The 25,455-nt window shown below is 38.1% G+C and overlaps 1 protein-coding gene across 2 annotated transcripts in view; it reads right to left on the bottom strand.

The window, feature by feature from the left end:
• Positions 1-8,033: 8,033 nt before the first annotated feature.
• Positions 8,034-25,455, bottom strand: part of LOC101434890 (sulfotransferase 1C3-like) — a 37,868-nt gene continuing 20,446 nt past the window's right edge. For both annotated transcript variants that reach the window (XM_004478410.5, XM_004478411.5), the window contains exons 5-8: positions 15,636-15,762; positions 12,776-12,870; positions 12,394-12,574; positions 8,034-10,877 (exon numbers count right to left, since the gene is read on the bottom strand). In XM_004478410.5, coding sequence (XP_004478467.1) covers positions 10,765-10,877; positions 12,394-12,574; positions 12,776-12,870; positions 15,636-15,762 — 516 coding nt within the window. In that variant the 3' untranslated portion in view covers positions 8,034-10,764. The remainder of the gene's footprint in view (positions 10,878-12,393; positions 12,575-12,775; positions 12,871-15,635; positions 15,763-25,455) is intronic.

The following is a 25,455-nucleotide window of genomic DNA, read 5'->3' as shown; positions in this document are numbered from 1 at the left end:
TTGGCCATTTGGATACTCCTCATGATGTGAAGACTTTTAAGAGCTATACAGTTAAGGCTTCCAGACAACCTCCGAGCTCTCTCTTCTAATCAGAGCAGAACAATGAGTACAGTGAGTTTCCCTAGGTAGATTTGAGAGTTTTTTAACCTCAGCTCTCAGCTGCTCTTGGCAGGTGCAGCAGGAAACTAGACAGCTCAAAACAGAGTTGAGAAATAAGCTCAGTCAAATTTCTTACAGGTCAAGGGAAAATAAGTTTCAGTGTAAACCTTAGCAACATACTCTTTACCTCTGCCTGGACCTCACCCTCATCTAGGTTCTAGCTAAGACTGACTCCTTCTTCAAGTCTCAGCTAAAGTTTCCATTTCTTTGGTAGCTTTCCTTGACTGGTATTCCTCTGATCCAGGCTGTTTTGTGCCCTTTTCCTTGGGTGATCATATAACATATCATCTGACAGAGTGAAAGGGGCTATTTGTATTAATTTCCACAGACAGTGGATGTAAACTTGTTCTCTCCTGGGCAAGGTGGGATGTTTGCTCATCCCATCCTCCTCTGTGCTCCCATGAAACTTTGTGATTCCATCACAGGTGTGGAAGTCAGTGGCTCTCTTAATGGACATTCACCCTACCCCAATAAGGCCATAAGCTGCTCGAGAGTAGGGGCTATGCCTGTTGCCTCTGTGTTCCCAGACACTGGAGCAGCAGCTGGCACATTCTAGGCACATAAGAAATGTTTGCTGAATGGATTAATGTATTTATGTAAGAACTTAATGACATGGTAGACTTAAAACAGTAACAATGTTTATTGGATTTTTAAAAAATCCCGAAAGTATAGAGAGAAAACAAAAGTGGACGTAATTCTATGGTCTGAATAAACTTGCTAACATTGATTGAAAAATGAAAGAAAAATTTAAAAAGTACAAAGGTGTAATATGGAAAGTCAAATCTATTCCCCCTCTTAGTTCTTCTCTCTAGAGGTAAAACAACTGTCACAGTTTCTAGTGCCTCTTTTCATTAGAAAGTTATGTATATCTGTCTACCTACCTATCTACCTATCTCTATCTCTATCTTTCTCTATTTCTCTGTCACCTATCTATCTCTATCTACCTATCATTTAGTTATCAGTCTATCCATCCATCCATCTCTATCCAACTCTATCCATCTATTAACATTTATCTATTTTGTTTACCAAAAGGAAGTCACCCTAAACACACAGATCTTTAGCTTGCTTTTTAAAAAAATGTAATATAGCTCATAGATCTTTCCATATCACTGCTCACAGATATTCTCTCCTCCTCTTAAACTTTTGCAGGTTTTCTCTCTATTCCATTCCGTGGATGCATCATAATTTATTTAACCAGTCCTCTAAACTCTAAAGGATATCCTTGGATGTGATTTTTTTTTTTTAATATAGGACTAGATTGGTCTGTACTGTGAATTCTAGTGTGATTATGGGGCAAGGGAATGTACTTTAAAATTTTTTGATAGATACAGCCAAATTGTCCTCTAAAAAAAGGTGGCCACTATTTATACTTTCACGAGTGTGTGTGGGTGCCTATTTTCTACACCCTTTACAGGACTGGGCCTTGACCAACTCAATTATTTTTGTCAATCTACTAGGAGAAACTTACCTTGTTTTGTATAGATGTCATTTAAATTTAAGAAAGTATAATATCCTTTTGTGAATTTGTTGGCTTTCTTTTGTATTTTTCTTTTATCCACCTGATCATTTTTTTCTGTTGGTTTGTTTTCTTTTCCCTATTATTGTATATGACCTGTTTGTAAAGAAATGAAGTTGACTATTTGTTTTCACATTTTTGCACTTATTGTTTCCCCAGTTTATTATTTGACTTTTAAATTTGTTTATGGCAAGGGTTCTTAACTAGGGGTCCGTGAGCTTGAATTGAAATTAAAAAAAAAAAAAACATGATTCTTGTGGGGACGTGATGTTGTGGGTGTGGTATATTTATTAAGTAATACACCACATAGTGAGGACTTAGTAAGGGGCCCATGATTTCCACCTGACTCGCAAAGTCGTCCATGGAACAGAAAAAGTTAAGAGCCCCTTGTTAACAGTATTTATCTTCTGAAATGAAAAATATAAATTGTTATGTGTTCAAATTCACCAATATTTTCCTTTAAGTTTTCTGGGTCTGGGTTCTGCTTTGCAAGGGATTCTTTATTCTGAGATTAATTTAAATTGTCCTTTCTTCTTCAAATTTTTTATTTCTTGTCACATTTAATTTCTTGATTAATTAGGAATTAATTTTGATGGGAAAACTGAGGTGAAGCTCCAGCTTTATTTTGTCATCTATTAGCCAGTAGTTTCAATATATTTTATTGAATAATTCATCTTTTCCCCACTGATTTGAAATGCTACTTTTATCATAAGTGAAATTCCCACATGAGTTTGGATTTCTCTCTTTTGCTCCAAAGATCTATTTATTCTCCATGGTAAACTTAATTTTCATGTATCATCACAATGTGTTTGTTCTATTAGATGAAAGCCTATTTCTTCTTCTATACTCTTCTTTTCCAGCATTTCCCCAGCTATTCTCATATGTTTATTGAAAAAGGATTGCTTTATCAAATTAAAAGAAAATTAAGTAATGGAAAAAATAAGGAAAAGAATAAAAAAAGGAAAGGTAAATGATTGACAAATTTTCACTATGGAGCTGTTCTATCCAAAGTACGGTATTTTTTTTTTTTAACTTTTTAAAAATTTATTGAAATGCATCAAAAAGTATAGTAGTTGTGACCTTAGAAAACAAACATATATAACATCAAACATATATAAAATCTCACCCTGCCACCAATAACTTGTATTGTTTTTAAACATTTTTAACTAATGATTAAAGAGCCTTGTCAAAATATTACTACTAAACAAGTATTTTTCTCCTAATCAATCTGATTGTTATTATCTTTATGTTATTTACATATGAACATATATAAACAATTAAGTGTTCATATATAAACAATTAAGTGTATTGTAAAAGTTTTGAACTTACAAAGCAAACATGCATAACATCATACAGGGGCCCCATACTTCAACCCTCCACCAACTCCTTGCATTGTCATGAGACAGCTGTTACAAACTATGAAAGAACACTGTCAAAATCTTACTACTAATCATAATTCTTATTTTACATTGGGTGTGTTTTTCCCCCAACCCACCCTATTATTATTTTTTAAATATATATTTTTTATGACAGAAGTTGTACACTTATAAATCAATCATGCACATGTGCAGAATTATCCAACAACACCCCTCCATCAACACACCACAATGTGGTGTTTCATTTGCTACAGAAAAAATAATATCATCTGATTATTGCCTTGTCCATAGTGTACATTTTACTCACATTTTCCATACTGCCTCAGTATCAACACAGTACATCTTTCGAATGGATGCAAGAATATTATATTATTATTGCTAACCACAGTCCATAGGTCACTCCAGCTGTATTTTTCCCATCCTTCTCCATGTTCCCAGCACCCTGCAGTAGTGATATACATTTGTTCTAGCTCACAAAGGACACACTTGCATCTGTACCATGAACCACAATTCTCACCTACCTCTTGATTTACTGTGCTACTCAGTTCCTAGATTATTTTCAAGCATTCTGTCAATTGGCATTTACTTAACTAGACTACCATTTTCAGTCATATCCCCATTTATAAACTAGCTGTTACTCACCGTGTTACCATCCACTCTATACATTTCCACGATTTTACAATAAAGCTAATTAAAACTTCTACACACATGAAATATCAGTAGTTCACTCAGTCCTTCTCTTGTCTCCATTAAGAATCCACCACCTACTACCAGGTCCTGAAGATATTTTCCAATAATTTCTTCTAGAAGTTTTATGGTTCTTGCTTTTATTTTTAGTCTTTGATCCATTTTGAGTTAATTTTTGGATAAGGTATGAGATATGGGTTCTCTTTCCTTCTTTCAGCTATGGATGTCCAATTCTTTCAGCACCATTTGTTGAATGGATTGTTCTACCCAAACTGTGTGAGTTTGACAGGCTAGTTAAAAATCAGATGATCATACATGTGAGGGTCTGTTTCTGAACCATAAATTTGGTTCCATTGGTCTATGTTTCTGTCTTTAGGCCAGTACCATGCCGGTTTTACCACTATAGGTAGGTATTATGATTTAAAGTCTGGAGATGAGAGTTCACTTTTCTTTTTGTGATGTTTCTGGCTATTCAGAACTCCTTACCCTTCCAAATAAATTGAATGATCATGTTTTCAATTTTCTCTTTAATGCTGGTGGAATTTTTATTGGGATTGCATTAAATCTCTATATCAATTTGAGTGGAATTGACATCTTGATGATATTTAGTCTTCCAATTGATGAGCATGGAATGTTCTTCCAGTTAGGGCTTTTTAAATTTGTTTTAACATTGAGTTTCAGTATTCCGAATGCAAGGGCTTTACATCATTGGTTAAGTTTATTCCTGACTATTTGAGTTTTATCTGTCATATTTTATTTTCACCACTCTTTTGACACTTTCAGTTACTTTTATTGATATAATCTTCATTTCTAGGCTCTCTTCCAGGCCTCTCTCTCCTCCCTTTTCTTTACAGGTTCTAGTATACCCTTTATTATTTCCTGAAGATCTGTTCTCTTGCTTAGAAATTCTCTCAGTTTCTGTTTATCTGTGAATATTCTTATCTTACCCTCATTTTGAAAGACAGTATTGCTGGATATAAGATTCTTGGCTGGAAGTTTTTCTCTTGTAGTATCTTAAATATATCAGACCACTATCTTCTTGCCTCCATGGTTTCTGGTGAGAAATCAGCACTTAATCTTATTGTCTATCCCTTATATGTTATGCATTGCTTTTCTCTTGCTGCTCTCAGAATTCTCTTTTTGTCTTTGACCTTTCACATTCTGATGGGTATGTGTCTTGGAGTTGGTCTATTTGGATTTTTTTCTGATGGGAGTACATTGTGCTTCTTGGACAGGGATATCTATGTCCTTCAATAGGGTTGGGGAATTTTCTACCATTATTTCTTCAGATATTCCTTATGCCCTTTTTCCCTTTTCTTCTCCTTCAGGGAAACCCATAACTTGTATGTTTGTATGCCTTTTGATTTCATTTAGTTCCCTGAGTCCTTGCTCAATTTTTTCCATTCCTTTCTTCATCTGTTCTTTTGTATGTTCACTTTCTGAGACCATTTCTTCAAGCTCACCAATCCTTTCTTCTGCCTCCTCAAATCTGCTATTATATGATTCCAATGTTTTTTTTAAAAATTCCATTGATTGTACCTTTCGTTCCCATAAGATCTGCTATTTTTCTATGTATGCTTTCAAATTCTTCTTTGTGCTCATCCAATGTCTCCTTAATATCCTTAATCTCTTTAGCTATCTCATTGAATTTATTAAGGAGATTTGTTTGAACATCTATAATTAGTTGTCTCAACTCCTTTATGTCATCTGGTGGCTTATGTTGTTCCTTTACTGGGCCATAGCTTCCTGTTTCTTAGTGTGGATTATAATTTTTTGTTGATGTCTTCATATCTGGCTTACTAGAGTATTTTTTCTGGGTGTAGTTTTTCTCTTTAGTTTAGGGCTTCCTATCATTTTTCCCTTGCTGGTTATGCAGTAGGAGCCAAGCATGTAGTTGGTGCTATGAGCTGTGGAGGCTCAAGCTGCCCTCATTGCACCAAGGATCAATGAATCTTCTTCCAACTCTATCCTTTGCCAAGGGTAGGGACAGAGTCACAGCTCTGTGGAATAATCCATGTACAGGCCTAGACTGCAGTTGCCCAGAGAGACTGATGAGCATCACATCCCTTTCTGCCCTGCCTGATGCAGGGATGGAGCTGCAGGAATGGGTAACAATGCATGCTGTGTCGGTCCAAGATGACTGCAGTTGCTCTGGTGGACTTCTGCTTTTCAATATATTCTAGCCAAAGTTACCTGCAGTTACCTGTGAAGGCTGGTGTAGGACTCCTCAGCCTCCTCGCCACCAGAGGCGGGGCTGAAGCCTTGGCTAGGGCTGCAGGCTGATCTGTGTGAAAGAAACTGGTTCCTGCTGACACGGAGAGTTTCAGTCAGCCTGGCTTCTCCTCAGGCTGGGGGTGGAGTCAGAATGGTGGCTACTAGCCTCTTTATGGCCTGGGCTGGTTCTCATGCCAGCTGGTTCCAGGGTTATCGGTTAGCTAGCCAAGCCTCCCAATAAGTAGCCAAAATTGGCAGTCAACTGTCTCCTCCTCCCCTGTTTCTGGGAAATGGAACTTCCAATTCCCATCACAGAGCAGCTCCCAGGGCAGCTTGTGCTGCCAGAGTAGGATAATCACTGGCCCCCATGGCTTGGCCGGTAATTTCCTGGAGAGGCTGGCACAGGTCCCCACAGCTTCCTCCCTGCCTAGGCTAGAACTGCACTATGATTTGGATGGCAAGAAGCTGGTCCCCACCAGCACTGGGATCCTCAGTCCTCCCTGTTTCCCCTCGTGCCAGGCATGGAGTTAAGATGGCAGCTCCCAGCCTCTTTCTGACCTGAACAGGCCCAAACCTTAGCTGTTCTCAGGATTATACTGTAGCCTGCTGAATTTACTCATCATAGCTGAAATTGGTGCCCAACTGACTCTTCCTCCCACATTTTAGGGAAGTAGAGCTTTCAATTCCAGCTGAGGAACAGCTCCTGAGGTGGCTTGTGCCTCCAGTGGAGGATGGACACCGGCCTCTGGGGCATGAAGTGCTCTACTTATGAGTCTTCTCTGCAGATGGGCAGTCTCCTCCTTCCACTCCTCCAAGGATGTTGCAGGATGCCCTTCTGGCCTCCTGGAGCCCCCAAACAGGTCTTTCAGCTGGCTCCAGAGTGCTCTGGGTGCTTGCTAACTGCTCTGTAGCAGGAATTGACTCTAGGAACTCCTTTCTCTGCCGCCATCTTGCTGGTTCTCAGCACAGTATTTTTAAAAAATTTCTTAAGTCTTTTTAAATATCCAGAGATCTTTAATGCAAAATGTAATAGCAATGAAAATTTATACACTAAAGAACATTGCATTAAAATATAAGCATTGCTGGTTTAACAGAACTTCTGTAGAATTTATCACATCTTTCTCTGAATTTGAGAAATCATAAAGGTAAAAATAAATGAGGGTGATTTTGGGGATTGAATCATGTCCTCAACAAAGCCACATTTAAGTCCTAACTTCTTGTCCTATGAGTGTGGACCCATTTGTGAATAGGACTATTGAAGGTTTATTAGTTACGGCATGGAACCATTTGGGAGTAAGGTCTTCAAAGATCCTCTTTAGATGGGGCTGAATGGAAGTAGGGTGAGTCTTACTTCATAGGACTGAAGCCCGTAAGCAGAGGAAATATGGATGAAGTCAGTCAGTCAGTAGAGGCTAGAATTCTGAAGAAGCCAGACAATGAAGCAAATTTGCATGTGACATTGGCAGAGATGCAAGCCTGTGGAGACCGTGAGGCATGCATTCCTGTAGCTTTAGCCAACCTGTTTCGTGTTATTTGTCATAGCAACCCTGGCAAACTAAGATAGGTATAGAGCAGGGAGTAAACTCAAATACTGCAAGGACAGGCTGTTATTGAGTGGGAGGATGTATAGTAAACTGGAGCATCCTCAGGGATTCAAATTCAAGAAATATTTCCTAAGAATAAAAACAGATTTATTATATTTTTTCCTTAGTGTGTGAATAAGACATATTTGTTGACTCACGAATTGAGTATATGGAGATATAAGGTAGAAATGGTTACCACTTGAAATATTGCTATCTAAAGAAGACTACCAATAATATATTGATGACCATCCTTTTGTACATCTCCTTATCTCTACATGCATTCAAACATAAATATTCTGTCTAAAGTTATAATGTAAATATACCGATGTATATTTGTATTTGCATATATACATATAATTATTTTTATATAGATGGTATTATATCATAGAGTGTTATTAGTGTAATTGCCCCGGCCAGCAGGGCATGGGACGGGGGCTCGTGGTCTGCGTGGAGGAGAATGATGAGACAGGAGACGCGAGGAATGACAGCGAGACAGGGTGAGGATCAAGCTGCAAATTTTATTGAGGGGAACAAAGCATATATACTCTTGGGAAGGGGAGGGGTAATAGGCGGGGGTGGAAGTTAGGGATTGGTTATGGTTGCTACTGACGTGTAGGGTGGGTTTCAGTTTCCCCGCCTTGCGCCTGCGCACTGCCTTATCAGTCTGGGCAGTGGCGGGAAGACGGAGAACAAAGGTCTGAAGGGGAAGAAGAATAAGGAAGTGACAGGGCAGATTTGGATTCTGCCATGTTGTGGGACCTGGCATATTGTGAGGAGCTAATTATAGTTTGCTCAAATGAGAGGGTTGGCTCTTCTCTGGCAGCCGTGCTACTGACTCTCGCTGAGGTCGGCATACATTCTTTTTATCGCTCCCAACAATAGAGAACTTTTATATTTTTACCCTTTAAAAATTTGATGCTGTGTGTGTGCTTGCTTTCTTCCTCTCTCAATCTCTACTTCCTCTTCACAGCCCTTTAATTAACTAATAACCTGATATATGGCCTCTTTCGTGCTTAAACAGTTTTATGTAAAGTATATATATACATATTTATTATTTACTTTGTAAAAATTATATTACATTTTATACACTAGTCTGCATTTCTTAACAAATCCCTAGTACATCTTGCTGAGTTTGTTTGTTTTAATGGCTGAATACCAGTCTATGATGAGCATGCATGGGGAATTAAAACTTTCTTGGGTGTCTTAGTGATCCTCTATTAAAAAAACTAGCCTCCTGAGACTTCTTCCATAATGAGAATTAGATCTGTAGCTATTTGTCTAGTTAATTGGACTAATTCAAAAGAATAAAAGGATAATAAAACGTCTCTTATCTCTTCCACTGGTTACAGCCTGTACAGGTTCCCGGATTAAGCCCCAGGGTGCCAGGAGGACTGGAGCATCTGTCTTCCTGGGTATTTACATTTCAGGGATGATGAGCCCCAGAACTTGGAGACATTTCTAGGTCATGAAAGCTGAGATGTATGGGACTATTTGGCTCCTAGAGAGATTTTGTTTAAGATTTAAGCTTTTGTTTTATTGTTATTTACAGAAAGGAGAAGGACAGATTTCTTCTTTCCCTTTATAATCAGGAAAACAAGACTTTTTCTTTCCTTCCTTAGCTATGGGGCATCCTGCTACTAGTTTAGGAGGTTTTCCCATCTGGCTTTCATCAGGCCACCCCAGCGGTAAGGTCTAGTGGAAGCAGGGAGAGTAGTGAACACATGTTATAATTATGGGAAGGGAATTAAAAAATCTGTCTCTGATCCAGAACACCTTGTTCACATTCAGGACTTGTGCATTCACAAGTCCTCCTCCCTCTGCAGGGCCACTTCCCGACTGATTTGGACTCCCTATCCTCATTTTCTCTTCCTCTCAACAGCAGGTCCTAGGGACCTAGCTGCTTAGTTGTCTTATACACTTTATATGTCACTATTCACTTTATAACTTCAAGTTTCATTTCCCTCTCAAAATCTGCTAGAGAAGAAGATGCGTTCTCCCCATTTCCCTTTTGCTTCGGCATAAAAATTTAACACTGCTTTACTAATACAGAGACTCAGGTGGCACAGTGATCACAAACACAGGGACTTAGCTGGTTCTTTGCATTATGATCTCTGTATATTGTTTCTGATTACCTTTTGAGACAGTACCTGAAAAGTTTTTTTTGAGTCCCTATAATTTTATTTTGAAATTTGAAACTTTTAATTCCTGTCTTCTCATGCTTTCCTTGTACTTTTAGGGGAAAAGCTTCTTTCTAAAAGAGGTGAACTATGGGTGCCCCCTTGTCTCCAGTGGGCTGGTTGCCTTTCTGAGACCCTCAACCCAAACGTCATCCACTCCTGGTACTAAGCCTCATGGGCCCATTCTCAAGGAAGACAGTTTTACTTGGTCATATAAACAGTCAGCTCTTAAATGGAGCATAGCTAAATCACTAAATTCATAATAAATCTGAGATATTTACTGTTAGCGTGACACAAAGGAAACTCATTATGAAGAGAAATGGCAATGCATGGTCACATGCTTTCATCCCAAATCTCAGTTTACAGATAAGATAAATTAAATGGTGATTATTTATATTATGGACAGACTTTTCAGGGGTAGTCACTGCATGATTTTCTGAATTGGAACTCATGCACTTAAAAACTAGATGCAAATAAAACTTTATAAAAGTGAGCTTCCTTTCCCATTGATTTACTTTTTATTTCAGAGGCATTTTATTTACATGTACTTATATACGTAGGCAATTTGTGTGATTCTGAAAACTATGTATCAACTCTTTTTTATTGCAAGCTAATATTTTTATATGTAAATACCACCTGTAGGGAGCTTAGTGGTAAAAGCACCATGCATATGTATTGCCTTTTCTCTTAACAATGAGCTTTATAACACCTGCTGCTTATTTGTTGTGAAGTCCAGGTTAGATTACATACGTGATTGCAGCATACAAATAGTTTGTTCTTACTATATCTATTGTGCACAGTAAAAGCCACCCATATTTTAAAGAATTCCTATGATCCCAGCCACTGCTCTCTGCTTTTCTTATTTACTGGAGAAACAGCTTTATAAACATTTAAAATTACATTTTAGTACTATAGCAGACAAGTAGGCCCCTGGGAGAGAGATTGATTGATTATAAACTTTAGATTCAGTCTGAATCTCCCTGCCCAGTATAATAAAGGCAGGGTATTTGGCATTTTCTCTGTGTCCCCACCCCACCCCCCTCATTTTCCCCTCATATCTCTGTGCAGAAGGTCAGAGTGGTCCCTGCCATCTTCTTCTTATAATGCTCATCAAATTTCTCATTCATGGTCACAGTAAAATGGTTCTTCCAATCTCCAGGCATCCCTTGAAGGACAAGAAAGAAATTCATGTGATGGACCATCACTTAGCCTGACCTTCCGACCACAGAGCACACTGTACCTGGATCTCATGCTCCCTGCTTCAAATTTCAGATAGTTGCCCCACTTGGGCTGTATTTTTTATAATTCCTGCCTATTCTTGGGCCATTATGCCACCTAACACCAAGTCCACAACTGGTTCCTGTGCCATTTTCACAGGGGCGGTGAAATGTTTACAAGGTGGCAGTTAACTGACTTGAGTAAATGTTTCTTGTGGGTGAAATTACATAAAAGACACTTCATTCCTCACAAGTGGCATTTATGTAATAGTGATCTGAAAACACTTGTACCTTGGCTGTCTAACAACACAGGATTAATTAATCAACTAATTATGCTTTACCTTATATTTCCTCTAACGCTTTATTTACAGTGCACTTTATTTCATCCCCCACCCTCTTTACAGCAGATTAACCTAAAGTGCTTGGTAATGTAGAATTCTATGTTCTAACCCTGAACTAAATGAATCAGACTCTTCAGGAATGGGGTCTGAGATTCTGGGTTTTTAAAGGCTTTCAGGTGATTCTGAGTCAATCAAGTGAAGCAGTATTTGGGACGCACTAGTGTAGTACCCACTTCACTCTATTATAATTAACTTTATGCATTTATTTTTCTATCTAGATGTCAATTTCTTGAGGACAGAAATAATGTCTCATTCATCTAATAATTCGTTCACTCACTCAACAGGCATTTACTGAGTTCCTGTCATGTATGAGGTACTGTGCTAGGTACTAGTGGAACATAGCCCAACATGATACTCTTTTCTGAGCAATCCATGGTTTCATGTAGAGACAATGAAAATAAATAAATGCTAAATAATTAAGTGATGAAGCAGATCTCTGAACATATAGTGATGAAGCAGAGGAGAAAGTGAAAAAGGCTGCTCAGAAGCCATAAGAGACTGCAGAGAGAAGACCATGCATAAGTTGGGTTTTCATATTTGCATAGTACTGTGGTTCTCAAAGTGACCAGCAGCATCAGCACCACCTGGGAACTTGCTAGAAAGGTAAATTCTCTAGCCCATACAGACCTTCTGAATGAGAACCTCCAGAGCAGGGTTTCTTAATCTTTTTTGTTCCACAGATCCCTGTGCTAGTCCAGTGAAAACCATAGACCTCTCAGTCCTCATTGTTGTGTATAAAAATATATCACACCTGCACCAACACCATCCCACAAGAATAATGTGTTTTGAATGTAAATGAAAACTCATACACCCCTTGTTAAGAATCCCTGCTCTGGAGGTAGGGCCCTGCAACCTGTGTTTTAGCAAGTCCTCAAGGTGATTCTGTTTACATCCGCGTTTAAGAACCATAGGCACGGGATTTCACCAAGCAGGCAAGGAGAAGGGAGTAGAGCATCTCAATCTGACTGAAGTACATCGCTTCTTCCTCAAAATTAAGTTCAAAATTATTTTGACTTAGATTACAGAACACATTTTAGAATTAAATAAAAGAGATGTTACCAACCTTTCCTCAAGAATTTTGAGATGGTGTGATCATATATGTAGGAAGGTATAGAAGTGTGGTTGGCCATGGGATTTTCCTTCATTACATCAAATGAGGTATGGTAGACGATCTTATTTATAGTTTCCTCTGGCAAAGTTTTCTCCAAGAATTCCAACACCTTGTGGATTGTGCATTTTGGATTCTGACCATAGAGGTAAATGTCATTATTATAAAGAAGGGAAAGAAAGAGAAGCTTGTCATATTTAAAAGAAAGTTTATTGTCTAGGATGTGATTGTCAGCAATCTTTGCTGGGTTCTGACCCAACAACACTTCAGTACCATTTATCTTTAAAATTTATTAAAAATCCTAGTAACATATATACAACTTAAAGTTTCCCCTCACCTTTTTTATATCTTCATAGAAGACATAGAGGATACGGTGCTTGTCCTTTGCATCCCACCATCCTTTCACGTGGTCATACCAGGAGCCATAAGCCACTGCAGGAGTTAAGAACGCCATTACTGTTCAATACAAGGGCCAAACCCAAAGCATTCAAATAAGTTATCATGCATTCAAAATAGTCTTCCTTAGCTGTTATTTGGCTGTAGCCATCTCTACAGGTTAAAAAAACAGATTTATAATATGTATTGAGTATACATGACTTTGCCCACATATACCATTTCTTGGGACTCACTTTAAGCCTGTAGGTGATTAAGTAACTCACCTGTTCCTGGTTCAATTACTGACTCAGGTAGCTTAGTCTTAGGGCTAGAGCCCTCCTGCTGGTCTCACCTCACAGCTGTGCTCTGCATCTTGCCAGTGCCTATAAGAATGGTATCCTCAGAGAGGTACCACTGAGGAGGACTTCTAATTTCCACTTAAGGGCTTTTTCTACCTGGTAAAGGAAGGCTGATAGTCTCTGAAGCAGGTGGTAAAGAAATGCATGGGAACCTGAATTAGCCAGTATCATATTTTCAATTCATTCTAGTGCTATTTCAGTGTCCCTGATAGACTAGAACAGATTTTAGTTCTGGTCAGTAATTACAGAAACAGTAGTAATTATTACTGAATGTTTACTCATTGCATAAAGTGGACATGAAATTTGTCCAGAGGCCGGAAAGTCCACAGAACAAATAGGCAGGTGGGTAAAATTTGCAGAGATATTTTTTTTTTCAGTTGACTTTAACCCTGTTAACATAGGGCTTGAGACTATGTTATTTTTTCAACTCAGAAAACCTGCACTCCCCCCTTGAGTTGGACACTTGCTTAGCTCTGTAATAAACCTTCCTTTCACTCTTGAAATAATAAAATAAAGTAGGACTGAGTCATAACAAAAGCCTTGGTTCCTTCTCCTTCCCATGCTTCCTCCTACCATGCTTCCTCTTAAAAATTTTCTACACAAATATTGTGAAATCCATTCAGTTGGAATTTTATCTGGATCTGTGATTTTCCTTATAGTCACCTCTCTCTCCTTTTTCATCTATTTACTTCTAGAGAAGTTTCTCTGACAGTTACCTCCCTTGAACACCATGCTTGACAGACTTTTTTACCCTGAATAATAGTAGAATTTTTTAAAATCCCAGGGCATGAAATAATATTCAGATTTGATGGATTTTTAATTGACTTTTCCAAGGATTCCTGTTTTTATTTAAATTGTGTTGAAGATATCATTTCATTTTGATCTTTTTTGGGTTTCTGAAGAGAATATGAATGCTGGTCAGGATTGGTTATAATAAATTCATGAGGGCAATGTAGAATACATTTTTTTATTTGGGAATTTAATTAAATTTAATTAAGTAAATAGGTTATCAGTAGGGATTCTGATTTTTTGGAATGTATATTTTGTCTCTGCCCTCTCCATTTGCTCTTGGAATGGGAAGAGCTATTTTGGGTCCTCTAGTCCTAATTCCTACTTGGTGTCAACCTTTTTTTGCCTTAAACACTGACAGATGTTTGCCCAGGGACAGTCATACTGCTCAAGAACATCACAAAGCAGTTTCATTATGGAAGCTCTAATTATTTGAAAGATAGTCATTATATGGGACAGACACTATGAAACTTTCATCCATTTGTCTGAATTCTTCCCACTGCACCTACAATGAAATATTGTAACCTTGTTTCTACATTAAAACTTTCCACCCTCCAGCAATCCCCATAAACCTCCAGTCTTTTCTTCTGTCTAAACATGGCTGTTTCCTTGGTTAATTCTTTTCCTGTTAAGGTTCTGAGATCCTTACTAGTCTGATTTGACTCCAGGTCAATTCTGGTCAATTGCTTTCTTGAAATATGTGGCCCTAAAGTGCTCACTGCTGTACTAAGCTGTCCAGATGTGATCTCGTTAGTGTTGAGGACAAGGGACCCTAAGTATTAGTCTGAATTTGAAGAGTCTGCTAGGGACGATTGAAATTGCTTTAGTTGAACAGCTGTACATAAATACCAGTTGTAAACCTCAGAGGATGCCTTTGGCATTGTGTTCAATGGGAATGGTACCTTCTGTGGTTGTGCAGAACATAACTTTTATGTCTATACACAGTAGCTCCTGCAGCTTGATAATATGATTGGACCAAACCAACAAAAAGTCACCTCATTACCTCCCCACGGCCTGAGGTTTTCCTGTATGAAATATGTCTCCTCTTATTATTTTTTTGGATAAATTGTATGCTTTATTAATATGTATCAATAAATATGTAACAAAAAAAAACACACATGCAGAGAACACCAACATATAACTCCCAGATACCCAGATCCACCAATTTTAATATTTTACATTGCCGTATCATTCTATCTATCCCTTTATTAATCCATCTATTTATCTATGAATTGATCAGTCAATGATCAATGTATCCTATATAGCTGAGAGTAGGATGTATACTTAATACTTAATACTTGAATGGTTAATACAGCTATTTGTATTTCCTCAGAATGAGGATATTCGCTCAGGTAAGTATCTTAAGAATGGTGATAAAAGAAATCCTCTTATTATTCTTGAAATTGAGTTTGAAAGCTCAAATCCAGGACTTCAGGAATTTTCCCTTCCCCCACTTGCACTTATCACACATGTATATGACCTCATTTACATTTGAATCCAATTTTGGAAAGACTCTCTTCTACCCAGCTTCCTAAGTCCTGTGGGGTAAGACAAGACCTGGTCCCTCAGAGTGGCATTTGTTACCACACTCTACCAGAATTCTAAATGCTCTTCTTATTGTTATTAATAGAACCTCCTGAAAGATAGAGTACCAAAATACCAGTTTGTACTCACGTTTCCCAGACATGAAATCCTCACAAAATTCCTCCCAGCTTTGAGGGTCAGGCAATATTGAGGCCATCCTATGAAAGTGGTAGTAAGATACAAGGCAATCCTTGGCATTTCTGGCAACACAGATAACCTAAAATCAAGGAGAGGGCAGGAATCCAGAGAAAGAAAAATAAAACAGATAAAAAAGTATTGCAGAAGAGTTTTCCAATACAATGAAAACTTCATTATAAGTATGTAGTATTTTATAAATTTTACTGGTCAAACTGAGCCCCTTCTTTGACCTTTTACTCTGTTGGACCTGGGAGATACAAAGATAAATGGGAGTGCTTATGCTGTTAGAGTGGTCATAACTTATATAGGAAGATGAATATAATTAGGACAATCCTAAAATCTACCCAACTGACCAAGGTAAAAACTTGACCAAGGTAAATAATGATTGAAATATGATCTAATCTGCTAAGTGGTCATAATATGAAGAAGAGATAAAGCATTCCTGGGCATTGAAGAAAGGTACCATGAAACAACGAGTCTCAACTTCATCTTGATGGGTGAGTAGAAATTTTCCAGTTTCAAAATTGAGGTAAATGAGGGATTGAGAAAGCCTATTCACTCATATGCTGTCTTATTTGACTCCCATAAATGTTAGGGTTAGGTAGTGAGAGGAGTAGTATCTTCCTTTAATCAATAAAGTACTGAGAGAGAATTCGAGTGATTTTCCCACTAATACATAGTGGGATCAGGTCTGGAAAAGAAAAGTCAGGACACTGAGACCAATGCAAGTATAATGCATTGATATACCTATGAAACTTTTACTGAGGATTATATATAAATACTTGGATTACTCTTGACTTCTCTCTGTGAATCCAGGAAAAAGGTAGAAAGTAGCATGGCAATCTACTGGTTGAGAACTGATGATCATCAATTCAACTAATATTTAGTAAGCCCTTACTATGTGCCACACATTTTTGAGAACATAAAATTGGATGACCTAGTCTGTTCTTTCAGAAATCTCACAATATATCAGAGAAGCAAGAAAAGAGAAAATCACAATACAGTGTTAAATACAATGATGGGACAAACATATCACACTTATGCCTGTGTGTATACACAAAACATATCCAGCCATGTGTTGTCAGGGGAAGTTTCTCAAAGTAGGTGTTCTAAAGAATAACAAGGATATTAGCCAGATAAAGATGGGTGGGGAAGAGAATTTTTGAGTCATTTGGAATAGCATGTGAAATGGCTCAGTGTGTGAGAAAGCTATGTGTGTTCAAGGACCTGACAGATTTTCAGGATGACTGTTATACGAATGGGGGAGCATGAAGAAATTGGGCTGGACCTGAAGCAAAGTCCAGAGTCCAAGGTCTTGAAAAGTCATACAGAGAATTTGGACTTCATCATTAATCTATCTTTATAAATATTTAAAGTAGAGAAGTGCCTTAGTCAGATCTGTGTTTTAGAAAGATGAAAGGCAGGCAGAGAAATTGTAAGGCAAGAGGAGTGGATTCAGGTGGTTGTGATGTGTGCTGGACAGATTAGAAAGATGTTATGGAATTAATTGGACTTTGTGAGAGATCAAATATGAGGGCAAAATAGTTAATGATGTCAAGTTTTTACCTTGGTCATTTGGGTGGATAATGCAAGTATGGAAGCCTAGAGAAAAGCAGATCCTACACATTTTTTTTTTCTCTCTATTTTTTAAAATGTTACATTAAAAATGAGGCTCCCATTTACCCCCAAACCCCTCACCCAACTCCTCCCACTTCAACAGCCTCTTTGATCATTGTGGGACATGCATTGCATTTGGTGAATACATTTTGGAGCACTGCTGCAACACATGGACACTGGTCTACCTTGTAGTTTATACTCTCCTCCAGTCCACCCAGTGGGCCATGGCAGGACACACAACATCCAGCATCTGTTCCTGCAGTACCACCCAGGACAACTCCAAGTCCTGAAAATGCCCCCACATCACATCTCTTCTTCCCTCTCCCTACCCTCAGCAGCTACCATGGCCAATTTCTCCACATCAATGCTACAATTTCTTCCATTACTAATCACAATAGATCCATAGTAGAATATCAGTAAGTCCACTCTAATCCATACTCAATTCCTCCATACTATGGAGCCTGGCATAGTTATGTCCACTCCACCTCTATATAGAGAGGGGCTTAGATTCCACATGGATGATGGATGTAATTCTCCTGCTTGCAATTGTAGGCACTTTTGACTGCCTGGTGTGCTGCTTGATCTTCTTCACCTCCATCTTAGGTGGCCGGGGTAAGTCCAATAGACCAGAGGATAGTAGTTGCAAGTATGCTGAGGCTCAGGGCCTGGGTGTCACATGGACAGTCCAGAGATTCAGGTCTCCTGAGTATACATCAACTCCAGCTCCAACCCCAAATTGGTTAAAAGTAACAGAAGAGGCATGTGTAGAAAGGTCACATCTGAGTCCAACTCCATCACACTCAGGAACACAAAACCCAAAGTAGGGCCAACTGACATGGCACTGAACTCCAGAGCCATCTGCCATGAACATAGGACCTGTGGGTCTATGAAGCCCTCAGGAGAACCAGTACCTGGGATTGTATCTACTTTGGCTGTGTCTGGGACCCTGCTGAGGTGTGCATAATGTGACCCCTCTGATGACCTTCTGACTCATTTTTGGAGACTCATAGCCATATAAACTCATTTGTCCTGTCCATTTTCCCCTTTATTCAAGATCAAAAGGCAGTTTTTAATACCTGATATTACATGTAGGATGAGATATTCTGCTGATCTGAGTTGACCCTTTTATTCAAAACCTTTTTCTAGTTACATCATCAGCTGATGCTTTGTCGAAATCCCTCAGCACCAGGAAGGCTCATCCCTGGGAGTCATGTCCCATGCTGGGGGGAAGGTAATGCATTTACATGCTGAATTTGGCTTAGAGAGTGGTCACATTTGAGCAACATGGAGATTCTCAGGAGATAACTCTTAGGCATCCTGCAGCTCTCAGCCTAGTTCATATTTCAGGCACACAGGCTCATAAGCTTTGTCATCAGTATCAAGGGCTCATTGTTGGATCATCTGACTTTATTGGTCCTTGCCATTGCACTTGGGGGATTGTTGCTGTTCCATTGGGGAATGTGATAGAGCTCTCCTGGCTAGGAACTCAGCACTCCTTCACTAGTTGCTTTTAAATGAAACCACTATGAAAATATCCAAACATTTTTATGTACCCTGTATACATGCCCTGGAGAACTCCTATGTGCCCCCTATCAATAACACCCCACACCAGTGTTCCCCCCCCTGCCATATTTGAACCTCTCTGTGGTCCAAAACTTCTTCAAAAATGAAGCTTAATATATTGCAATGTTCCATTAATAGTAAAATGGAATATAGTGATGGGTTTAAAGGTTAGATATAGAATGCATACTAGTTTAGAAAAATTAAATAAAGTAAAAATAAATTGGGATATCAAAAAATGAAAAAATGAAAATATTTGTTTTTGATGTTTTGCCTTTCACCACTGCAATAAGTGTTGCCCTGTATGTACAGTGACAAGGCAATTTCTTCCATGTCTTCCTTAGTGTCTACATCCTTTCTTTTTCTTTTTCTTTTTCTAATTACTAAGTTTGTCTTGACAAAAGTTTTAGATCACAGTAATTCATATATACGATACACGATACTCCCACATATCCAACATCAAACACTTTATCCCCTCCCCAGCAATGATCTTTTTACATGTTCATATTATATTTGCTGCCACTGATGTACAGATATTGAAACAATAGCTTTCAAATATGGTTTCATTTGGGTTTACATTATGGTTTATATTTTAGACTATACAATTTTCTAAATTTTTAGTTATTTTATACATTATGGTTTACATTTTAGCCTACAGACTTTTATACATTTTTGGTGTAATTTAACATGTCATATATCCATCATTGCATGATCTTGTGGAACACTTCCATTGCCCCTCAGTTACACTGATTTCATCTATTCAATACCTCTTTCCCCCTCCCCTCAGGGCCCATAGTGACAATCAAACTTCGTTACTTGAAAGACCATATTCAGACATACTTGCAACAATGTTGAGGGCTTGACATGCTCAACTGCCCTAAACCATTTGAGCCACCAATTTTCTTGAAAGATACAATTCCCTCTATTTGAGAACATCAGTCCTCCCCAGGATGTGTGTATACTTTCACTCTCATCCATGGGTCTCCATCCAATGATGTAACCCACTATGACAAAATGAGCACTCACTCACTCCCTAGAAGCCTGCCTTGTGTCAAATGCACCCCCTTAAGCATCGTAAATAGGTAACCTTCCTTATTATTTTTCTAAAGAGTTTTCTCAACATTATAGTTTCAACCACATACCTGACAATCCCCTATGTTCAAATGTTCCCCCACCTTCCCCCCAAATTCTTGGACCATCTGACCCACCCTCCCATCTCTAGCCCCCCTCAAGTCCACAAACCCCACCCAAAATTATCCCTATGCCCCCATTTTAACCCTTCCCTGTACAAATACTTACCTACAGCTTATCATAGATTTCACCCATGTAGGTGTGAGCTCTCAACCTTCCTCTACCCCGCAACTTCCTTTAAGCCTATGATCCAGTCTTTAACTCTCTGAGACAGCTTGGTTTACTTATTTCATATCAGAGAGGTCATGTAGTATTTGTCTTTCAATGCCTGGTTTGCCTCACTCAAAATAAGGTCCTCAAGATTCATCCATGTTATCACATGTGTTTGTATTGTATTCATTCTTATAGCTGAGTAAGTATCCCATTGTATTTATATACCGCATTTCATTTATCCATTCATCTGTTGATGGGCATTTGGGTTGTTTCCAACTTTTGTCAATAGTGAATAGTGCTGCTATGAACATTGGTGTGCATATATTGTTTTGTGTCCTTGTTTTCAATTCTGCTGGGTATATAACCAGTAATTGAATTGTTGGGACAAATGCAAATCTATAGCTAGTTTTTTGAGAAACCACCGAACTGTCCCCCAGAATGGCCGGATCCTTCTACATTCCCACCAGCAGTGGATGAGTGTCCCCATTCCTCCACATCCTCTCCAGCATTTTAGTCTTCTGTTTTTTTGAGAGCAGCCGGTCTTAAGGGAGAAAGATAGTATCTCATTGTAGTTTTGCTTTGCATTTCCCTAAAAGCTAGTGATTTTGAACAATTTTTCATGTGCCTTTTAGCCATTTATATTTCTTCTTTGGAGAAGTGTCTGTTCAAATCTTTTTCCCATTTTTCAAATGGGTTGTTTGGCCTTTTATTTTTGAGATATAGGAGTTTTTTATATATGCAGGATATAAGTCTCCTATTGGATATATGGTTACCAAATATTTTCATCCATTGTATAAGCTCTCTTTTCATTTTCTTCACAAACTCCTTTGAGGTGCAAAAGGCTTTAAATTTGAGGAAGTCCCATTTATCTATTTGTTCTTTTGCTGCTCATGCTTTGGGTGTGAAGTTCATGAAGCCTTTTCCTATTACAAGGTCCTATAGATGCTTCCATCCTTTGCTTTCCAAGGTGTTTATGGTCTTGGTTCTTATATTTAGGTCTTTGATCCATCTTGAGTTGATTTTTGTATAAGGGGTGAATTGGTAATCTCTTTCATTCTTTTACATATGGATATCCAGTTCTCCAGGCACCATTTGTTGAAGAGGCCATTCTCTTCCATTTGAGTGGGTTTCGTGGCCTTGTCAAATATCATATGTCTCTATACATGAGGATCTATATCAGAACTCTCAATTCACTTCCATTGGTCAGTGTGTCTATCCTTGTGCCAATACAATGCCGTTTTCATTACTGTAGCTTTGTAATATGTTTTGAAGTCAGGCATTGTGGTTCCTCCAATTTCATTTTTCTCTTTCAATATGTCTTTGGCTATTTGGGGACTCTTTCCTTTCCAAATAAATTTCATAGCTAGTTTTTCTAGCTCAGTCAATAATACTGTGTTGATTTTTATTGGGATTGCTTTGAATCTGTAGATCAGTTTTGGTAGGATAGACATCTTAATAATATTTAGTCTTCCTATCCATGAACAGGAAATAGTCTTCCATTTATTTAAGTCTTTGTTTGATTTCCTTGAACAGTGTTGTGTAGTTTTCTATGAATAAGCCTTTTACATCTGTAGTTAAATTTATTCCTAGGGATTTGATTTTTTTAATTTTCTATTGTAAACAGTGTTCATTTCTTGATTTCCTCCTGAGATTGCTCATTATTGGTGTACAGAAATGCTACTGATTTTTGCACAGTGATCTTATAATCTGCAACTTTACTGAACTCCTTTATAAGTTCTAGAAGCTTTGTTGTAGACTTCTCAGGGTTTCTATGTATAGGATCATGTCATCTGCAAATAGTGAAATTTTGACTTCTTCATTTTAATTTGGTAGCCTTTTATATCTGGTTCTTGCCTAAGTGTTTGAGCAACTACTTCTAAGACAATGTTAAATACAAGGGGCAATAGTGGGCATCCTATTCTTGTTCCTGATATTTGAGGGAAAGATTTTAGGATTTCACCATTGTAAATGACATTAGCTGTGGGCTTTTCATATATACCCTTTATCATGTTCAGAAAGTTTCCTTGTATTCCAAACTTTTGGAGTGTTTTTATCAAGAAAGGGTGCTATATTTTGTCAAATGCTTTTTCTGCTTCTATAGATATGATCGTATGATTGTTTTCCTTCAATCTGTTTATATGGTATATTGCATTAATTGATTTTCTTATGTTGAACCATCTTTGTATACCCAGAATAAATCCCTCTTGGTCATGGCGTATAATTCATTTCATGTGTTGTTGAATATGATTAGCAAGTATTTTGTTGAGTATTTTCATGTCTAGTTTCATTAGAGAGATTGGTCTGTAATTTTCCTTTCTTGTAGAGTCTTTGTTTGGCTTTGGTACTAGGGTGATGTTGGCATCATAGAATGAATAAGGCAATGTTCCTTCCATTTCAATTTTTTGGAAGAGTTTAAGCAAGATTGGTGTTATTTCTTTCTGGAATGTTTGGTAGAATTCACCTGTGAGCCATCTGGTCCATGGTTTTTCTTAGTTGGGAGGTTTCTCTCTCTCTCTCTCTTTATTTTTTAAAAAAATGTTACATTTAAAAAATATAAGATGTCCCCACATACCTCCACCCCCTCACCCCACTTGTCCCTAATCAACAACCTATTTCATTGTCATGGGACATTTATTGCATCTGGTGAATACATTTTTTTCTTAAAGATTTATTTATTCATTTATTTCTCTCCCCTTCTCCCCTCCCCCCCGTCCCCGTTGTCTGTTCTCTGTGCCTATTTGCTGTGTCTTCTTTGTCCGCTTCTGTTGTTGTCAGTGGTACAGGAATCTGTGTTTCTTTTTGTTGTGTCATCTTATTGTGTCAGTTCTCCGTGTGTGCGGTGCCATTCCCAGGCAGGCTGCACTTTCTTTCACACTGGGCAGCTCTCCTTACAGGGCACACTACTTGCACGTGGGGCTCCCCTACACAGGGGACAACCTGTGTGGCATGGCACTCCTTATGCGCATCAGCACTGCACATGGGCCAGCTTCACATGGGTCAAGGAGGCCCAGGGTTTGAACCGTGGATGTCCCATGTGGTAGATGGACGCCCTAACTGCTGGGCCAAGTCCGATGCCCTGGTGAATACATTTTGGAGCACTGCTGCACCACATGGTAATGGTTTACATTGTCTTTTATACTCTCCCCCATTCCACCTAGTGGGCCATGGCAGACATACAGTATCCAGTGTCTGTCCCTATAGTAGGGAGGTTTTTAATGACTGATTCTATCTCTTTACTTGTTATTGGTTTGTTGAGATTGTCAGTTTCTTCTTTTGTCAATATAGGCTGCTTATGTGTTTCTAGGAATTTGTCCATTTCCTCTAAATTGTCCTTCTTGTTGGAATATAGTTTTCCAAAGTATCCTCTTATGTTAGTATTTATTTCTGTGGGGTCAGTGGCGATATCTCCTTTCTCATTTCTTATTTTGTGTAGTCACATCTTTTCTCTTTTTTTCTTCATTAGTCTAGCTAATGGTTTGTCCGTATTATTGATCTTCTCACAGAACCAGCTCTTGGTTTTATTTATTTTTCCAAGTGTATTCTTATTTTCTATTTCATTTAGCTCTGCTCTGATCTTTGTTATTTCTTTCTTTCTTATTCCTTTGTGGTTACTTTGTTGTTTTTTTACTAATTCCTCGAAGTGTGCAGGGAGCTCTTCAATTTTGGCTCTTTCTTCTTTTTTGATGTATGAATTTATGGCTATAAATTTCCCTCTCAGTACTGCTTTTGCTGCATTCCATAAGTTTTGAAATGCTGTGTTATCATTTTCATTAGTTTCAAGATAGTTATTTATTTATTTTGAGATTTCCTCCTTAACCCATTGTTTTTCTAAGACTGTGTTGTTTAACTTCCATATCTTGTTGCCAAATCTGGGTCTCTGGCCCTTGCAGATTTCCAGCTTCATTCCACTGTGGTCAGAGAAATTATTTTGTATGATATCAGTCTTTCTGAATTCATTGCATCTTTTTCTGTGACTATCATGTGGTCTATCTTGTAGAATGATCCATATGCAATTTAGAACAATGTATATCCTGCTGTATTTGGGTGTAATTATCTGTATGAGTCTATTCAGTCCAGCTCCGCTAATATATTTTTCAAAGTTTTTGTTTCTTTATTGATTCTCTTTTGAGATGTCTGTCTAATAGTGAGAGTGGTGTGTTAAAGTTCTTGACTATAATTCTCATTGCATCTATTCCTTCACTTAGTTTTTCCAGTGTTTGCCTCATGTATTTGGAGGTGCCCTTGTTAGGAGCATAAATGTTTATGATTGTTCTTTCTTCTTGAAAGATTGTCCCTTTCACTAATATGTAGAGTCCATCTTTGTCTCTCACAATAGTTTTGCATTTAAAGTCTATTCTGTCTGGTATTAATATAGCTACTCCTGCCCTTTTTTTGGTTATTGTTTGCTTGTAAGAATGTTTTCTAGCCATTCACTTTCTACCTCAATGAATCTCTGGGTCTAAGATGTGTTTCTTGTAGACAGCATATAGATGTGTCATATTTCCTTACACAATCTTCTACTCTGAGTCTCTTGATAGATGAGTTTAATTCATTGACATTCAGTATTATTACTTTCAAGGAATTACTTATATTAGCCATTTTTCTTTGGATTTGTGTTTGTCATATTTTGTTTGTTTGTTTGTTTTCTATTTTTGTCTTTTTAGTTGCTCTTACACTCTCCTCCAACCCTGTCTCTCCTATTTATTTCTTTCTTCCTGCAGAACTCCCTTTAATATTTCTTGAAAGGCAGGATTCTTGTTGGCATACTCTCTTAGTTTCTGTTTATCTGTGAATATTTTGAACTCTCCATCATTTTTGAATGCCAGCTTAGCTGGATAGAATATTCTTGGTTGGAATTTTTTTCTTTCTTACCTTGACTATGTCATAGCACTGCCTTCTTGCCTCCATGGTTTCAGATGAGAAATCAGCACTTAATCTTACGGACCCTCCTTTGTATGTGATGATTCTTTCTTCTCTTTCTGCTTTTAGTATTTTCTCTTTGTCTTGAGCATTGGATAATTTATGGTGTTTGGGGTGCATTGTTCTTCCTGGACATGTACATCCATCTCCCTCAATAAATTTGGGAATCTTTCAGCCATTATTTCCTCCAACACCCCTTCTGTCCCTTTATCCTTTTCTCCTTCTGGGATTCTTATAATGTGTATGTTTGCATGTTTTGCATTGTCATTCAGGTCCATAAGTCCTTGCTGGATTTTTTCTATCTTTTTTCGATCAGTTCTACTATCTGTTC

Source organism: Dasypus novemcinctus, chromosome 17, assembly GCF_030445035.2.
Source record: "Dasypus novemcinctus isolate mDasNov1 chromosome 17, mDasNov1.1.hap2, whole genome shotgun sequence".
In the NCBI taxonomy this organism is placed as follows: domain Eukaryota; kingdom Metazoa; phylum Chordata; class Mammalia; order Cingulata; family Dasypodidae; genus Dasypus; species Dasypus novemcinctus.
This window is presented reverse-complemented; position numbering and strand designations above follow the sequence as displayed.